General features: G+C 41.0%; 1 protein-coding gene across 3 annotated transcripts in view; it reads left to right on the top strand.

Annotated features, from left to right (window-relative positions):
• The window catches only part of Lancl2 (LanC like glutathione S-transferase 2), a 79,700-nt gene that overhangs the window by 22,314 nt on the left and 37,769 nt on the right, over positions 1 to 19,617 (top strand). For all 3 annotated transcript variants that reach the window (XM_055612955.1, XM_055612954.1, XM_055612953.1), the window contains exon 2: positions 4,083 to 4,200. In XM_055612955.1, coding sequence (XP_055468930.1) covers positions 4,083 to 4,200 — 118 coding nt within the window. The remainder of the gene's footprint in view (positions 1 to 4,082; positions 4,201 to 19,617) is intronic.

Here is a 19,617-nt window from a genome sequence, read left to right as displayed (position 1 = left end):
ATCTAGTGAATTGAAGTGTCCATTGTTTTGTGGGGTTGCTGGTGAGGTCATTATGTCCTGATTTTTGTTGGGAGTGTTCTTACGTCTGCCTCTAGCCATCTGGTTATTTATGATCCTCACTGGTTGTTCCTCGAGATTGTAGTTTGGGCTATGATCCTCTCTTCTGTTTTCTGGACTGTTTTTTCAGGAAGATGAGAGAGGTTCACTGCTTTGGGAGTGTGCACTGTGTTTTCAGTTTTGCCCAAGTAAGGAATGTGACGCTGGCGCTATTCACATGCGCTTTTAGTGGGCGCAGTGTGCATGTGCAGATTCTCTGACTATTGCAGTGGCCTGCAAGCCACTATTACGCAGTTCTGACTGAGATCCAGGGATTGTTTGCCTGGATTACCCTGGTGTACCCGCATGGCAGAGGCTTCAATGTTGGGGTCGCTATCCCAAGAATCCCTATGATGCCCACACTAGGGTTGTGGGTGGCAGGGATCTCGTCTGGTTGCTTCTGTGGAGAGGCCCTGGGTCTGGGACAATCTCTCCCTAGAAGGCTCCCTCACTCTCTTGCAGGACCAGTTGAAATGCACAGGGGTTCCCCTTGCTCACTTCTCTCTGTTTTGGTCTTGCTGCGGAAGTGCATGTGTAGGCTAACAGTCAGCTCTGTGACACTGTGGCCGCAGGACTCGGTGTCCACCTTTCCTGTGTGCTGCCTCTTTGTCCTTTCCCTCTGCCAGGATGGGTTATGTTGACTGGTCCCTGGGTGGCACGGGAAAGAGTTAGGATGAGTGTACTCAATCCCAGATCTGGGGCCCAGATCTCTCTGCCAGAAGCAGCCTAGGGGTAGAATCTATGTTTGCTGATCCCAAGAGAGTACCGGGTAGGGTTGAGTGCCCTCAGATCCAGAGCTTGGGTTTCTCTGCTAGGGGCCACTGGGTGAGCTGGAGAGAGGGTGCTGTGTCCTTGGTAGGCTGCCTCTCTGTCCTTCCCCTCTGACCTTCCCCTCTGCTAGGGCAAGCTTATGGAGGTGCTCTCAGGGGAGTGCCAGCAGGGGTTGGGGCTTCTCAGTCGGATCCTGAGCCCTGAGCCGGCGTTTCTCTGCCAGGGGTCGGGGGGGGGGCGCCGGTGATAGAACTTGCTGCTAGACCTTATTGCGCTGGACCCAGGATAATCTCAGGACGTTTAGAATGACCACAGTCCCAGATCCCGAGCTGTAGTTTGTTTGCTAGGAGCGGCCGGCAGCACTGGAGTTCCGGCACTGTGAAGCTGCTGTGCACCTCTTTATCCTTCTGCTCCGCTGCGGCAGGGTGATGGGGGCGTTTGGGGGAGTGCCCGAAAGGATTGGGTTTTCTCAGCCCTGATCTCGGGTTGGGGTACAGACAATGTGGTCTGTGGCAGATTCTGCTGGACGCCTCCTGCCTCCTCCGAAGAGGGAGTAGGGATTTTGAGCTGGGTGTGCAGGTGCAATCCGTGCGCAGCAGGAGTTCAGTTGTGATGGTGGCAGGTACCCGTGGTCGGAGAGACCTTCCAGGGAAAGACTGTGTGACCAGTGACCAGTCTGGCAACTTTCCTTCCCCGTGGGGTTTTTTTGCAACTGGGACTCACAGCCTCAGGCACCCTTGTGCCCGATCAGCCTGGGGAAGTGATCGGGACAAGCAGGCTTGAGGTACCAGCCCGGAGACGCAAAGCTCGAGTTAGCCGGGTTCTCTTTCGGGTTCTGGCTGGGCAGCCGAGAGTGGACCCGATCGATTCCCACGCCGTGAGAGCCTCTCCTCACCTGGGAAACACGATAGCTGTTGTTTTAGGGCCCAGAGTTCAGTCTCCTGGTCGCTGCACGGAGTGTGTTGTCCCGCTTCTCAGACATGGTGTTTTCCCGGTGCTGCCATCTTGGCCTGATTTGTTCTTTTTATGTGTGCTATTTTTTGCTTGTTTGTCAACCTGACACAAGCTATGGTCATCTGGGAAGAGAAAATAACCCCAAATTGAGAAAGCACTTTTCTCAGAGTGCCTGTAGACAAGCCTCTGGGAACATTTTCTTGATTACTGATTGATATAGGAGGTTCTAGTTTACGTAGTCCTGAAATATATAAAGAGACAAACTAAGAAAGCCAGGGTGAGCAAGCCAGTAGGCAAGATTCACCCATGCCTTCTTCATTTCCTACTTTCAGGTTCTTGCCTTGAATCCCTGCCCTGAGTCCCCTTCATGATGAGTGTTTCCAACTTGTTTTTGGTCACAGTGTTTAGCACAGCAATGGAAATTAAACTAATGAAGAAATTGGTACCTGATTCATGGGATGTTGCTCTTACAGATCTGGCCCTATTGGATTTGGGAGGATTGTAGAAGCCTTTTGAACTTTGGGCTGAAAGAGCTCAGAGCTTGGTGCCGCTGTCTTGGGAATTGGGAAGATAATAATGGTGTGAGAAATACAGATGATGAAAGCCTGGCTTGTGAGGTTTCAAAAGAAAAGTTTGACAGTTCCTCAAAGATTTTTAGGCCTCTATTTTTGTACTAAGAACCTATGGTTTCTGGTCAGCTGGGGCTGAAGAATCAACTAAGATTAACACATTAGCACCACTGAAGTGAACCCTTTACTGGAGTGGTTGATGCTGGTTAGCTGAGAATGAAAAAACTCAGCTGTGACTAAGATTCCATCATTGTGATGGAATCTAAGATAATTTTCTCAGCATTAGCACATAGAAGCAATGATCCACAAGGGTCCAAGGCTGCATCTCTTGCTAGTACCTGAACTTGGTAACATGTAAGAGTCTCCCAGGTGGTACTTGTTTGGTGGCATGAGAGCCTCAGGATTAAAGGGCTCATGGAGAAATGCTGAGGCTTGGTACCGTGAAGCAGGTTAGAATCATAAGGAAAGCTTAAGAGACTATTGGTAAAGGTAGGTATAGCATCAGTTGCAGTGGAAACCTGAACATGTTGGAGATGCCATTATAGTGGGATGATCACTAAAGATAGCAGCAGCTGTGATGTGGAATCAACCCAACCCTATAAGACAAGCTGTGTGTGCTGAAGAAGGCAACCCAACCCTATAAGACAAGCTGTGTGTGTGCTAAAGAAGGTAGAGCCAGAGAAATGGAGGTGCCAAGTCCTCTGGAAGGAAGCCCAAGTGGCATATCTTCATTCAAGCTATATATGCATACACATACTCTTAACATCTATGTAATTATAGGTAAATAAAAATAATTTGATTCTCTGTGGCTTTTTTGAACATCCTTAGTGTTGTTTCTCCCTACATCCTCTTCCTTTATATCGGCCTCCTTCTCAATTATCTGCTCCCCTTCCCCATATTTTTCATATTACTGTATTCTACAATTCCCTTAAATACTGCTCCTCCCACCCCACTCCATGGTACTTTTTTGCATTTCTGGTTTCTGTCTTTACTTCATTCTGTATACTTGCATTGCCTAATTGTATGTCAACTTTACACAAGCTAAAGTCATTTGGGAAGAGGCATTATTAACTGAGAAAATTTCTCCATAAGATTTACCTGTACATACTGAAGGCATGTCACTGAGAGATGAGAGTTTGAGATGTCTTGTCACATTGCATCCTCAGTCACAAACAGAGGGAGAAAAATGCTGGCACTCAGTTGACCTCTCCTTTTTCTTTTCTCACTTAGTAATGGAACCTAGTTCATGGTTGGTGTCACCCATACTTACAATATATTTCCTCTCACTTAAACCTATTTAGGATTGTCCTCACAGACACATCATTGGCATCTCCTAGATGATTCTAAGTCCAGTCAAGTTGACAATCTAAATTAACCATCACCCAATTTTTCATATGTTCCTTATAAGGACCAACAATGTTTGTGTAATCAAATCATTTTCTGTTTCCTTACTTTTCTTTTGTTCCTTGTCCTTGATTTCTGCAAATTATTATTTTTGATACTATTTAGGAGTTATAATCCATATAAGGCATTGTCTCATTAAAACACTAACTCTGAAAAGCCAGAATAGGCTCTAGACACCTGAGTTGTGCCAAATAAGGTCTTTCTCAGTTACATTCAGTACAGCTTTCCATTGCTTTCATGATATTCTCTTCTTGTGGTATCTAATTAATTTCTACCTTTGATTTTTAGATTGTTCCTAACTTCATAAAGCGTATCCAGACCAAAATCAAAGATCTTCTGCAACAAATGGAAGAAGGACTGAAGACAGCTGATCCTCACGATTGCTCTGCGTATACTGGTTGGACAGGTGGTGTAGTGTTCTCTATATTCCATTCCTGAACTAGATATGCTGAGACTTTGACATTTTCTTCTGTTTTAAAATGGTGACATTTATACCCATGAAGCAATAGACAGTTTTATTATGAGATGTTTTACAGTTTTGTTGCTGAAGAAATACTGTTGAAGGTTTGATCTTTAATATGTACTGTATTTTTATAACATCATTTATTTAACATAATATATAGCAATGCAAATGTGTTGTAAAAAAACACCTCCTTTATGGTTTATTTTGTTGTTATATTTTTCTTCGTGACAGTAGTGATCAAGTGGTTTCTCTGGTCTGTTGCATAAATAATTGCCTTGTTGGTTGTGCTTAATTTGATTCAAATAATTTTAATTAAAATATTTATACACATAAAGGTTTATTTTAATGATTAATTTTTTATATCATTTAAACAAAAGTTATATAGTTCAGGACAAAAAAGGTGTGATCTCAAAATTAACTTGCCTTATTAATTTTACATTTTTACTGTTTTAACACTAGAATCTTTTCTTCCTGGCTCTCATGATCTCTGATGAAGGAATTCAGATCAGATTCATGGACTATATATAGGAAATAGCAAGTATTTATCACAGATTAAAGTTGAGCACATTCTCAAGGGGATAAAAGTGGATAGTGGCCAAAGGGATCATTTCATAGTATAACCTATAGTTATAGTATAGTGAACACTGGGCAAACTTATCATTGTGCAACCTATGTTTTGGGGCAAATTTCTACTATTTTTAGAAAAGATAGTTTTTTCTGAGGGGCCTTTTCCTGTTCAGGATATTGACTAGTTTGGCTTTTTGTTTGTTTGTTTGTTTGTTTGATTGACTATTAGAAAAAGGGACATGGAGCTATTCTTGCCCCTTATCAGTGTGCCTGACAGACAGTAATCCTATGAGGTTTAGGACTTCTAGAACAAGGTTCAGGTAATTACCTGTTAATGGCATTAACATCTGTTAATGGAAAGGTCAGTATGTCACATCTCTTCTAGGGCCAGAGATATGAACAAGTTTCACTCTCCAATGTCCTCAGGTGACTAATATCTAATTATCCATTTAACACTACCAGCTAGTCAGAAAATTTTTTATAGTTATATGAAGTATATAAAAGAAGACCTTATTCTCAGGGATTATAGTAAAGCTTTATTAAAGTGCTGGTAACTCATAGAGACCTTTTTTGTTAATTTAAAAATAATATTTTTATTCTTTGATATTATATTTACATTGGATAATAATACCTGCTTATTTCCTGGTCCTGTTTGATTGGAGTATATCAAAGGATTATTTGGTACAAAGGATTGGTCATCCTTTTCATCTTAAAATGGTTTCTATCTTTAGGAGTGTTAGGCTCAGTGTTTCTTATAGATAACAGATACGTTGATTTTGTTTCTTGATCCATTCTGTTCAGCCTATGTCTTTTGGTTGGAGAATTAAGGCTATTAATATTTAAAGTTAGTATTGAAATGTTTGTTAGTTCTCATCATTGTGTTGATGTTTTTGGTTTCATATTCTTTATATATATATATACACATATATATTTCACAAAGAGTCTCATACTTTATTGCTTTGTCTATATAGTATGTACTACACATTTTTATTATGTTTTTTAAAATTTATTTATTACAATGTATTCACTTTGTATCCCCACTGTAGCTTCCTCCCTCCTCTCCTCCCAGTCCCACCCACCCTTCCTCTTCTCCCTCTATGTCCTTTCCTTAGTCCCCTGATAGGGGTGGTCTTCCTTCCCTTCTATCTGACCCTAGCCTATCAGGTCTCATCAAGGCTGGCTGCATCATCTTCCTCTGTGGCCTGGCAAGGCTACATACCTCAGGGATAGGTGATTGAAGAGCATGCCACTGAGTTCATGTCAGAGACAGCCCCTGCCCTCCCTTACTAGAGAACCCACTTGGAAATCTGAGCCTCCTATGGGCTTCCTCTGAGCAGGGGTTCTAGGTGGTTTTGTGTTCTTGGTGGCGCTTTTTGTTTTAGTGCCATCCCATTTTTCTACAGTCTTTGTGCTTTGTTCATTTCTTTCTTCAGCGTCAAATAGTGCTTCTTGTAATTCCTTAAGTTTGGTTTGTTGGATATAAATTTGTTTAGGCTGTTTATTATCCTTCAATTATGGCAGATAGTTTTGCTGTATGTTACTTTACATTATCTGTTGTCTTTTATAACTTAGAAATGCATTGCTTCGCACTCTGGCTTTTGTAATTTCCATTGAGAAATTAGTTGTTATACTTATGGGTTTTAGTTTATATGTAACTTTTTTTTTCACTTAAAGCTTTTAATATCCTTTCTTTGTTCTGTATACTTAGTGTTTTAACTGTGATATGCTGTGGGATGCTTTTCTGGTCTTGTCTATTTGGTGTGATTTGTGCTTCATGCATGAGTTTGTCTTTACTTAGTTTGAAGTTTTCTTCTTTGATCTTATAAAACTCTAGCCTATGCCATTGATCTGGGATTCTTCTCCCTCATTACTCTTTTTTTTTAATTTTTATTTTTATTAATACGTTTATTCACTCTGTATCCCCTTTTGCTCCCTCCCTCCTCTCCTCCCAACCCCACCCTCCACCCTCTTCTCCACCCATGTCCCTGCCCAAGTCCACTGATAAGGGAGGTCCTTCTCTCCTTCCTTCTGATCCTAGTCTCTCAGGTCTCATCAGGAGTGGCTGCATTGTCTAACTTTGAGGCCTGGTAAGGCTGCCCCCCCCCTCAGGGGGAGGTAATCAAAGAGCAGGCCAATCAGTTCATGCCAGAGACAGTCCCTGTTCCCATTACTATGGAATCCACTTGGACACTGAGCTGCCATGGGCTACATCGGTGCTGGGGTTCTAGATTATCTTCATGAATGGTCCTTGGTTGGAGTATCAGTCTCAGAAAAGACCCTGTGCCCAGATTTTTTGGTTCTGTTGCTCATATTGTGGAGCTCCTGTCCTCTCCAGGTCTTATTGTCTCCCCCTTCTTTCAAAAGATTCCCTGCACTCTGCCCAAAGTTAGGCTATAAGTCTCAGCATCTGCTCTGATACGCTGCAGGGTAGAGCTTTTCAGGGGCCCTCTGTGGTATCCCTGTTCCCTGTTTGTGCCTTCTTCTAATGTCCACCCTTTTTGCCTTTATGAATGGGGATTGAGCATTTTAGCCAGAGTCCTCCTTCTTGATTAGTTTCTTTCAGTGTACAGATTTTAGTATGATTATCCTATATTATATGTCTAATATCCACTTATGAGTGAGTATATATCATGTGTGTCTTTCTGTTTCTAGGATACCTCACTCAGGATGATCTTTTCCAGTTCCCACCATTTGCCTGCAAATTTCCCTTTTTTTTTTTTTTTTTTTTTGTTGTTGTTGTTGCTGAGTAATATTCCATTGTGTAGATGTACCACAATTTCTGTATCCATTCCTCCACTGAGGGGCATCTGGGTTGTTTCCAGCTTCTGGCTATTACAAATAAAGCTGCTGCAAACATGGTTGAGCAAATGTCCTTGTTGTATACTTGAGCATCATTTGGATATATGTCTAGGAGTGGTATAGCTGGATCTTGAGGAAGTGCTATTCCTAATTGGTGGAGAAAGCTCCAGATTGATTCCAAAGGTGTTATACAAGGTTGCATTCCTACCAACAATGGAGGTAGGTTTCCCTTCCTCCACAATCTCTCCAGTATGTGTTGTCACTTGAGATTTTGATCCTAGCCATTCTGATGGGTGTAAGGTGAAATCACAGGGCCGTTTGATTTGCATCTCTCTGATGACTAAGGATGTTGAGCATTTCTTTAAGTGTTTCTCTGTCATTTGATATTCCTCTATTGAGAATTCTCTGTACCCCATTTTTTAATTGGATTAACTGATTTGTTGCTGTTTAACTTCTTTAGTTCTTTATATATTCAGGATATCAGCCCTCTGTCAGATACAGGGTTGATGAAGACCCTTTCCCAGTTTGTAGGCTGTTGTTTTATTCTGACGACAGTGTCTTTTGCTTTACAGAAGCTTTTCAGTTTCATGAAGTCCCATTTATTGATTGTTGCTCTTAGAGCCTGTGCTGTTGGTGTTCTATTCAGGAAGTTGTCTCCTGTGCCAATGTGCCGCAGACCGGCCCCGTCGGGTGCCCCGCGTCTGCGGGAAAATCAGGGAATTCGGATATCAGGAAGGCACAGATAGGCGAAATGACAGAGACCACAGCAGTTAGTTGGTTTGGATCTACTGCGCTTTACTGAAGTCAAGTCAACACTTTTGTAGTAATCTTACAAAGAAGCTCCTTAAAGTTGACATATCACCCGGAACATTTACAAAGTTTATATTTTAACTGAAGGCGATCTGGTTAAAGGCAGTGTCTACAAAAAATCTTGGCCTAATAGCCTCTTAAGCAGAGCAAACATAGAACTAGTGACTTGTTTGCCAATTTAGCGAGTAGAGGGCTAGGGGCTTGTTAAACTTGTGGTCTGTTTATGTGGTTTATTGTTAGTTAATTAGGGGTTGTTAATAATCCTCTGAACTAGGTTGGCTAAAGATTTACAACCCCCCTGGAGGTAAGCACTGAGGAGAATTCCTCCTGTTTGGCTTGCTAAGGATTTACAATCTTTCCTTAGTGATAAGATGCTTGAGCTAGCCTGTGCGTAAAACTTATAGTATAATACAAAACTTTTTGACCTTCTATGTTTGCCTATCTTCTTTCTGCCTCATTTTAAATACCTGTGTTAGGTAATGGTTTTGTAGTAGCTTTACTGCAGTGGGAATATTTAGAGCATTTATCCTAACAGATCCTGATTAAATATTTTCTTTAGAAAGCCCTAAAACTCTTGTTCCTTTATTACCTACAATGTTTGGTTTTTCCACAAGCAATTCCTGATGCTGAATCTGATTTATTACCTCTCCTAAAATTTTATTTTCTTTCTACTCTTATTTGCTAAAGCTTTTAGTGATCTATTAGAAATGTTTCCTTGAATAGTTAATTGTACTGTTTCAAGAATCATAGAGAAACAGCAAAAAAAGGACTCATCAATTCCAGTCTTGCATCTGAGAAACCAGAATTATAAGAGCACGTCTTATTCCAATAGGGTATTTTTGCTAGGAACTTCCAGAGAGCTAATTCCCGTAGGAAACGTGTCTCCTCATCTGTTTGCATAATTTTATGCTTACATAGCACAGTTTTATGCTACACAGACCATTTCTGGAGTTAGTGTAGCACCACTGAGTTCCAGGCTCTTCCCCACTTTTTCTTCTAACTGATTTAGTGTGTCTGGTTTTATGTTGAGGTCTTTGATCCACTTGGACTTTAGTTTTGTGCAGGGAGATAAATATGGATCTATTTTCATTTTTCTACATGTAGACATCCATTTACACCAGCACCATTTGTTGAAGATGCTATCTTTTTTCCATTGAATGATTTTTGCATCTTTGTAAAAAATCAGGTGTCTATAAGTGTGCGGATTTATTTCAGAGTCTTCTATTCATTCCATTGATCAACAAGTAGGTTTCTATGCTACTACCATGCAGTTTTTAGTATTGTTGCTCTATAGTAGAGCTTGAGATCAGGGATGGAGATACCTCCAGGAGATCTTTTATTGTAGAGGATTGTTTTAGCAATCTGGGTTTCTTGTTATTCCATACGAAGTTGAGAATTTTTCTTTGAATGTCTGTAAAGAATTGTGTTGGTAATTTGATGGGAATTGCTTTGAATCTGTAGCTTGCTTTTGGTAAGATGGCCATTTTTTACTATGTTAATCCTGCCAAGCCATGAACATGGGCAATGTTTTCATCTTCGAATATCTCCTTCTAATTCTTTCTTTAGAGACTGGAAAGTTTTTTCATATAAGTCTTTGACTTGCATGGGTAGAGTTGCACCAAGGTACTTTATGTCCTTTGTGGCTATTGTGAAGGGTCTTGTTTCCCAAATTTTTCTCTCAGCCCTTTAGTCTTTTGTATACAGGAGTGCTACTGATTTTTTTGAGTTAATTTTGTATCCAGCCACTTTGCTGAAGGTGTTTATCAGCTGTAGGAGTTCCCTGGTAGGATTTTTGGGGTCACTCAGGTATACTATTGTATCATCTGCAAATATTGACTTCTTCCTTTCCCATTTGTATCCCCTTGGCCTCCTTTAATTGTCTTATTGCTCTAGGTAGGACTTCAAGAACTATGTTGAAGAGATATGGAGAGAATGTGCCCTTGCCTTCTCCCTGATTTCAGTGGGATTGATTTAATTTTCTCTTTGTTTAGTTTGATGTTGGATATAGGCTTGCTGTATATTGCCTTTACTATGTTTAGGTATGTGCCTTGTATCCCTGATCTCTCCAAGACTTTAAACGTGAATGGATGTTTGATTTTATCAAATGTCTTATCAGCACCTAAGGAGATGATTGTGGTGTTTTTCTCCTTCAGTTTGTTTATATGGTGGATCGTGTTGATGGATTTTGATATATTGAACCATCCCTGCATGCCTGGGATGAAACCTACTTGGTCGTAGTGGATGATATCTTTGATGTGTCCTTTTATACGGTTTGCAAGTAATTTGTTGAGTATTTTTATATCAATGTTCATAAGGAAGATTGGCGTGAAATTCTCTTTCTTTTTTGGGTGTTTGTGAGGTTTAGATATCAAGGTGACTGTGGCTTCATAGAATGAGTTTGGTAGTGTTCCTTCTATTTCTATTTTGTGGAATACTTTGAAGAGTATTGGTGTTATGTCTTCTTTGAAGGTGTGGTATAATTCTGTGCTGAAACTATCTGGCCTGGGGCTTTTTTTGCATGGGAGACTTTTGATGATGGCTTCTATTTCCTTAGGAGATATAGGACTATTTGATTTACCTGGTCTTGATTCAGCTTTGGCAAGGGGAATTGATCATCCATTTCAGTTACATTTTCAAATTTTTGTGTTGTATAGACTTTTGAAGTAAGAACTATTGATTGTTTGGATTTCCTCAGTGCCTGTTGTTGTGTCTCCCTTTTCATTTCTAATTTTGTTGATTTGGATAGTATCTCTCTGTATTTTAGTTAGTTTGGCTAAGGGTTTGTCTATCTTGTTGATTTTCTCAAAGAACTAGTTCTTGTTTTAATTGATTCTTTGAATTGTTTTCTTTGTTTCTAATTTATTGATTTCAGCCCTGAGTTTGGTTATTTGGAGCCGTCTACTCCTCTTTGGTGTTGTCTGCTTCTTTTTTTTTTTTTCCCTAGGGCTTATAGGTGAGCCATTAAGTTGCTTAAATGAGATGTTTCGAATTTCTTCTTGAAGGTGCTTAGTGCTATGAACTTTCCTTGTAGCACTGCTTTCATCGTGTCCCATAAGTTTGGGTATGTTGTGCTTTCATTTTCGTTGAATTCTAGGAAGTCTTTAATTACTTTCTTTATTTCTTCTCTGACCCAGCTGTCATTGAGTTGTTCATTTTCCATGTATGTGTAGGCTTTTTGCTATTTCTGCTGTTGTTGAATCCAGCTTTAGTCCATGGTGGTCAGATAGGATTCAAGGATTCAAGGCATTATTTCAATCTTCTTGTATCTGTTGAGGCTTGCTTTGTGACCAAATGTATGGTTTATTTTGGACAAGGTTCCATGAGGTGCTGATTAGAAGGTAAATTTTTTTGTGTTTGGGTGTATGGTTCTGTAGATGTCTGTTAGGTCCATTTGATTCATGACCCCTGTTAGAGTTATTTTTTTTGAATTTTTTATTAATTACACTTTATTCATTTTGTATCCCCCCATAAGCCTCTCCCTCCTCTCCTCCTGATCCCACCCTCCCTCCCCTTTCTGCATGCATGCCATTCCCCAAGTCCACTGATAGGGGAGGTTCTCCTCTCCTTTCTGATCTTAGTCTATCAGTTCTCATCAAAAGTGGCTGCATTGTCCTCTACTGTGGCCTGCTAAGACTGCTCCCCCCTCAGGGGGAGGTGATCAAGGAGCAGGCCAATCAGATTATGTCAGAGGCAGTCCCTCTTCCCATTACTATGTAACCCACTTGGACACTGAACTGCTATGGGCTACATCTGTGCAGGGGTTCTAGGTTATCTCCATGAATAGTCCTTGGTTTGAGTATGAGTCTCTGGGAAGTTCCCTGTGTTCAAATTTTCTTGTTCTGTTGCTCTCCTTGTGGAGACCCTGTCCTCTCCAGCTATTACTATTTCCCACTTCTTACATAAAATTCCATTCACTCTGCCCAACAGTTGGCCATCAGGCTCAGCATCTGCTTTGATAGTCTGCAGGGCAGAGGCTTTCAGAGGCCCTCTGTGGTAGGTTCCTAGTTTGTTTCCTGTTTTCTTCTTCTAGCTTTCAGAAGCCCTCTGTAGAAGGTTCCTAGGTTGTTTCCTGTTTTCTTCTTCTGATGTCCATCTCTTTGCCTTTCAGGATGGGGATTAAGCGTTTTAGTTAGGGTCCTCTCTCTTGCTTAGTTTCTTTACATGCACAGATTTTAGTGGGTTTGTCCTATGTTGTATGTCTATATGAGTGAGTATATACCGTGTGTGTCTTTTTGCTTCTGGGACAACTCACTCAGGATGATCCTTTCCAGGTCCCACCATTTTCCTGCAAATTTCATGATTTCCTTATTTTTCATTGCTGAGTAATATTCCATTGTATAGATGTACCACAATTTCTGCATCCATTCTTCAGTTGAGGGGCATCTGGGTTGTTTCCAGCTTCTGGCTATTACAAATAAAGCTGCTACAAACATGGTTGAGCAAATGTTCTTTTTGTGTACTTGAGCCTCTTTTGGGTATATGCCTAGGAGTGGTATGGCTGGATCTTTGGGAAGCGCTATTCCTATTTGTCTGAGTAAGCACCAGATTGATTTCCAGAGTGGTTGTACAAGTTTACATTCCCATCAGCAGTGGAGAAGGGTTCCCCTTCCTCCACAACCTCTCCAGCATGTGTTGTCACTTGAGTTTTTGATCTTGGCCATTCTCATGGGTGTAAGGTGAAATCTCAGGGTTGTTTTGATTTGCATTTCCCTAATGGCTAATGAGGTTGAGCATTTCTTTAAGTGCTTCTCTGCCATTCAATATTCCTCTACAGAGAATTCTCTGTTTAGCTCTGTTCCCCATTTTTTAAGTGGATTACTTGGTTTGCTGCTTTTCAGCTTCTTTAGTTCTTTATATATACTGGATGTGAGTCTTCTGTCAGATAAAGGGTTGGTGAAGATTCTTTCCCAATCTGTAGGTAGTCGCTTTGTTTTGATGACGGTGTCCTTTGCTTTGCAGAAGCTTTTCAGTTTCATGAGGTTCCATTTATTGATTGTTGCTCTTAGAGCCTGTGCTGTTGGTGTTCTGTTCAGGAAGTTTTCTCCTGTACCAATGAGTTCTAGGGTATTCCCCACTTTTTTTTGTAGCGGATTTAATGTGTCTGGTTTTATGTTGAGGTCTTTGATCCACTTGGACTTCAGTTTTTTGCAGGGTGATAGGTATGTATATATTTTTATTTTTCTACATGTAGACGTCCAGTTGGACCAGCACCATTTGTTGAAGATGCTATCTTTTTTCCATTGTATGGTTTTGGCATCTTTGTCAAAGATCAGGGGTCCATAAGTGTGTGGGTTTATTTCTGGGTCTTCTGTTCGATTCTATTGATCCACCATTCTGTTTCTATGCCAGTATCATGCAGTTTTTATAACTGTTGCTCTATAGTACAACTTAAGATCAGGGATGGAGATACCTCCAGAAGATCTTTTATTGTAGAGGATTGTTTTAGCAATTCTGGGTTTCTTGTTGTTCCATATGAAGGTGAGAATTTTTCTTTCCAGGTCTGTAAAGAATTGTGTTGGTAATTTGATGGGAATTGCATTGAAACTGTAGATTGCTTTTGGTAAGATGGCCATTTTTATTATGTTAATCCTGCCAAGCCATGAGCATGGGAGATCTTTCCATCTTCTCATATCTTCTTCTAATTCTTTCTTCAGAGACTTGAAATTTTTTTCATACAAGTCTTTGACTTGCTTGGTTAGGGTTACACCAAGGTACTTTATGTCATTTGTGGCTATTGTGAAGGGTGTTGTTTCCCTATTTCCTTTCTCAGCCCTTTTGTCTTTTTTATACAGGAGGGCTACTGATTTTTTTGAGTCAATTTTGTATCCGGCCACTTTGCTGAAGGTGTTTATCAGCTGTAGGAGTTCCCTGTTAGAGTTTTTGAGGTCACTCACGTATACTATCATATCATCTGCAAATAGTGATAATTTGACTTCTTCCTTTCCAATTTGTATCCCCTTGATCTCCTTCAACTGTTTATTGCTCTAGCAAGGACTTCCAGAACTATGTTGAAGAGATATGGAGAGAGTTGGCAGCCTTGTCTTGTCCCTGATTTCAGTGGGATTGCTTTAAGTTTCTCTCCGTTCAGTTTGATGTTGGCTATAGGCTTGCTGTATATCGCCTTAACTATGTTTAGATATATGCATTTTATCCCTGATCTCTCCAATACTTTAAACATGAATGGATGTTGGATTTTGCCAAATGCTTTTTCTGCATCTATGGAGATTATCGTGTGTGTTTTTTTTCTTTTAGTTTGTTAATATGGTGGATCACATTGATGGATTTCCGTATATTGAACCACCCCTGCATACCTGGGATGAAGCCTACTTGGTCATGGTGGATGATATCTTTGATGTGTTCTTGTATTCGGTTTGCGAGTATTTTGTTGAGTATTTTTGCATCAATGTTCATAAGGGAGATTGGCCTGAAATTTTCTTTCTTTGTTGAGTCTTTGTGAGGTTTAGGTACCAAGGTGACTGTGGCTTCATAGAATGAGTTTGGTAATGTTCCTTCTGTTTCTATTTTGTGGAATAGTTTGAAGAGAATTGGTGTTAGCTCTTCTTTGAAGGTCTGGTAGAATTCTGTGCTGAAGCCATCTGGTCCTGGGCTCTTTTTGGTTGGGAGACTTTTGATGACCGCTTCTATTTCTTTGGGGGATATAGGACTATTTAATTGATTTACCTGGTCCTGATTCAGCTTTGGTAAGTGGAATCGATCAAGAAAATTGTCCATTTCATTTAGATTTTCAAATTTTGTTGCGTATAGACTTTTGAAGTAAGTCCTAATGATTGTTTGGATTTCCTCAGTGTCTGTAGTTATGTCCCCCTTTTCATTTCTGATTATGTTGATTTGGGTGGTGTCTCTCTGCCTTTTAGTTAGCTTGGCTAAGGGTTTGTCTATCTTGTTGATTTTCTCAAAGAACCAGCTCTTGGTTTCATTGATTCTTTGAATTGTTTTCTTTGTTTCTAATTGATTGATTTCAGCCCTGAGTTTGATTATTTCCAGCCGTCTACTCCTTCTTGGTGTGTCTGCTTCTTCTTTTTCTAGGGTTTTTAAGTGAGCCATTAAGTTGCTTGAATGCGCTGTCTCGAATTTCTTCTGTAAGGCACTTAGTGCTATGAACTTTCCTCTTAGCACTGCCTTCATTGTGTCCCACAAGTTTGGGTATGTTGTGTTTTCATTTTCATCGATTTCTAGGAAGATTTTAATTTCTTTCTTTATTTCTTTCCTGACCCAGCTGTCTTTTAGTAGCAAGTTGTTCAGTTTCCATTTATGTGTAGGCTCTTTGCTATTTCTGTTGTTATTGAGGTCCAGCTTTATTCGATTGTGATCAGACAGGATTCAAGGCATTATTTCAGTCTTTTTGTATGTGTTGAGTCTTGCTTTGTGACCAACTATGTGTTCTATTTTGAGAAGGTTCCATGAGGTGCTGAGAAGAAGGTAAATTCTTTTGTGTTTGGGTGTAAGGTTCTGTAAATGTCTCTTAGGTCCATTTGATTCATGACCTCTGTTAGAGATATTGTTTCTTTGTTTAATTTCTGTTTAGTTGACCTGTCCTTTGTTGAGAGTGGGGTGTTGAAGTCTCCCACTATTAGTGTGTGTGGATCTATGTGTGGTTTAAGTTTTATCAATGTTTCTTTCACAAATGTGGGTGCCCTTGTATTTGGGGCATAGATGTTCAGGATTGTTATGTCTTCTTGGTGGAATTTTCCCTTGATGAGTATGAAGTGTCCTTCCCCATATCTTTTGATTAATTTTGGTTGAAAGTCTATTTTATCAGATATTAGAATGGCTATTTCTGCTTGCTTCTTGCTTAGAAAGACGTCTTCCATCCTTTACCCTCAAGTAATGTATATCTCTGTGACTTACGTGTGTTTCTTGTATACAACAGATTGCTGGGTGTTTACGCATCCATTCTGTTAGTCTGTGTCTTTTTATTGGAGAATTAAGTCCATTAATATGGAGAGAGATTAATGACCAGTGGCTGTTAGATCCTTTGAATTTGATGTTGGCTGTGGTCATATGGTTGTATATTTGGTTGCTTTTTGTTTTACTGTAGTGGGGTTATTTATTTCCTGTGTTTTTTTGAATGTAGTTAGTTTTCTTGGGTTGTATTTTCCCTTCTAGTGTCTTCTGTAATGCTGGATTTGTTTGTAGGTATTGTTGAAATTTGTTTTTGTCATTGAATATCTTGTTTTCTCCGTCTATGAGGACTGAGAGTTTTGCTGGGTATAGTACCCTGGGCTGACATCTGTGTTCTCTTAGGGTCTGCATCATATCCGTTCAGCCCCTTCTGGCTTTCATAGTCTCTGTTGAAAAGTTAGGTGTGATTCTAATGGGTTTGCCGTTATATATGTTACTTGGACTTTTTCTCTTGCAGCTTTTAGTATTTTTTCTTTGTTCTGTATACTTACGGTTTTGATTATTATGTGGCGGCAGGATTTTCTTTTCTGGTCTAATTTATTGGGTGTTCTATAGGCCTCTTGTATTCTTATTGGCCTCTCCTTTAAGTTGGGGAAATTTTCTTCAATGATTTTGTTGAAAATATTTTCTGGGCCTTGGTGCAGGGAATCTTCTTTTTCCTCTATTCCTATTATTCTTAGGTTTATCTTTTTATGTTGTCTTGAATTTCTTGGACGGTCTGTGTCAGGAATTGTTTAGATTTAACATTTTCTTTGACAGATACATCTATTTCTTCCATTGTATCTTCCACACCTTAGATTTTTTCTTCCATCTCTTGTAGCCTGTTGGTTATGCTAACCTCTGTCGTTCCTGCTTTCTTCCCTAAGTTCTTTCTCTCCACAATTTCTTCCATTTGTGTGTTTTTTTTTTTAATTTTTCCAATTCTATCGTCAGGTCTTGAGCTATTTTGTTGGTTTCCTTCATTTGTCTGACTGTATTTTCATGTTTTTCTGTCAATTCCTTCAGCTGTTTGTTTGAACAATCCACTGTTTCTTTTATTTCATTTAGTGATTTAAGTATTTCCTCTCTAAAGGCTACAAACTGTTTGGCTGCAGCTTCCTCTATTTCTTTTTGTATTTTATTTGTTTCCTCTGTTATCTTCTTCATGAGCATAGATGTCAGGTCATCTCCTTGAATTTCAATTATGCTGGGGTGTCTAGGGCTATTTGCCCCTGGATAACTGGGTTCTGGAGATGCCATATTGCTCTGGCTTCTGTTGGTTGAACTTTTATGCTGTCCTCTACCCACTGGGCTATCTTAGTTGTTTGAAGTTAGTTTCTGGTTGTTCCTGGACTCTTGTAGCGGAGAGAATCCCTTTGGCAGGAAGATGGTTTTTCCTGAAGGAAGCCTTCTCAGCTTTTTGGGTATAGTCACTGGATTGCTGGTGTTTTTCAGGAGTTGCTACAGCTCACCTCAGACATAGAGACCTGGGTTGTCCTGATTAATCAAGACGGCTCTCCTCTCACCGGGAGAAGTCCTGGAGACAGCTGCCCTCCTTCCGGGTTTCTTGTTGTAAATTTAGTGATCAGCTGCTGTAACCTGTGTGTCCGGTGGTTTGGTCGGTTTTGTTAGGGATAACTGGTTGCCCCTTGGAGCAGTATCTGGGGGTTGATCTCAGGGTTCCTAGTCTTTTGTAGGTCTGAGGTTGGGGCTCTGTGCCCCAGAACCCAAGAGGTAATCTGTGGCGTGTGAGTACTGCTCTCCTGGTAACAGCAGGCTACCTGGGGCATAACCCAGCAGTTCCCTGGGTTGGGTCAGTCTGTGTGGGACCTTTTCCGGGTATATACTGGGTTGCCTAAGTCCATCCCCTTTGCTTCGTTCCTTGTTCCTTGTGAAGGTTTCTCCAGACAGTGACTCTAAGAGTCTGGTGTCTTAGGGCACACAGTTCTGTCTGTAAGGAGTAGTTGGTACAAAGCAGGCCTCTGGGCTGGCAGAGCGTGCGCCCACCTGCTAGTCTGCGGGAGCTGGGTTCCCAATAACTCTGTGCTCCCTGCTTGGGCCCGGATCTGTGATGACTGGGCATACTCGCCAGTTTGCGATCTGCGGTCTGCTAGACTTTCCGCAGGCAAAGCCTAGGTGACCCCAGCAGTACGGTTTCTTCCTTCCCTGTGGGGCCCTCTCCGGACAGGGGTTCCCAGTTTCTTTTGCACTGGGGCGGGCAGCTCATCTGTACTGGTGAGCTGGGCGCGCAACTCTCCGCGCGGCGGGAGCTCAGTTGTGATGGTGGCGGGTACCTGCGGTCCGCGAGACCTTCCAGGGAAAGACTGGGTGACCTGTGATCAGACTTGCAACTTTGTTTCCCCGTGGGGTTTTCTTGCGACTCACAGTCTCAGGCACCTTTGTGCCCACCGATCAGCCTGGGAAAGTGATAGGGACACGCAGGCTTGCGGCTCCAGCCCGGAGACCCAAAGCCTATGTTACCTGGGATTTCTTCCAGGTTCTGGCTGGGCAGAGTGGACCCGACCGATTCCCACGCCCTGGGAGTCTCCCCTCACCTGGGAAACATGATCGCTGTAGTTTTAGGGCCCAGAGTTCAGTCTCCTGGTCGCTGCACGGAGAGTGCTGTCCTGCTTCTCAGACACAGTGCTCTCCCGGCACCGCCATCTTGGCTCCCCCTCTCCCTGTTAAAGTTATTGTTCCTTCATTTAATGTCTGTTTTGTTGACCTGCCCTTTGTTGGGTGTTGAAGTCTCCCACTATTTTTATTAATGTTTCTTTTACAAATGTGGTTGCCCTTGTATTTGAGGCACAGATGTTCAGAATTGTGATGTCTTCCTGGTAGAATTTTCCCTTGATGGGTATGATGTGTCCTTTCCCATCTCTTTTCATTAATTTTGGTTGAAAGTCTATTTTATTAGATATTAGAATGGCTACTCCTGCTTGCTTCTTGGGTCCTTTTGCTTGGAAAACCATCTTCCAGCCCTTTACTCTCAGGTAATGTCTATCTTTGTGACTTAAGTGTGTTTCTTGTATGCAACAGATTGTTGGGTTTTGTTTACACGTGCATTCTGGTAGTCTGTGTCTTTTTATTAGAGAATTGAGTCCACTGATGTTGATCGAGATTAATGACCAGTGGCTTTAATTTAGATCCTTTGATTTTGATGTTGGCTCTGGGAGTGTGTTTGTGTGCTTGGCTACTTTTTGTTTTGCTGTAGTGAGGTTAATTATTTCCTGTGTTTTTTTGAAAGTAGCTAGTTTTCTTGGGTTGTATTTTTCCTTCTAG

The sequence above is a fragment of the Psammomys obesus genome, unplaced genomic scaffold (assembly GCF_907164565.1).
Source record: "Psammomys obesus unplaced genomic scaffold, mPsaObe1.curated_primary_1811, whole genome shotgun sequence".
NCBI classification, from domain to species: Eukaryota; Metazoa; Chordata; class Mammalia; order Rodentia; family Muridae; genus Psammomys; species Psammomys obesus.
Note: the sequence above shows the minus strand (reverse complement) of the source record. Positions and strands in the feature narration are given on the sequence as shown.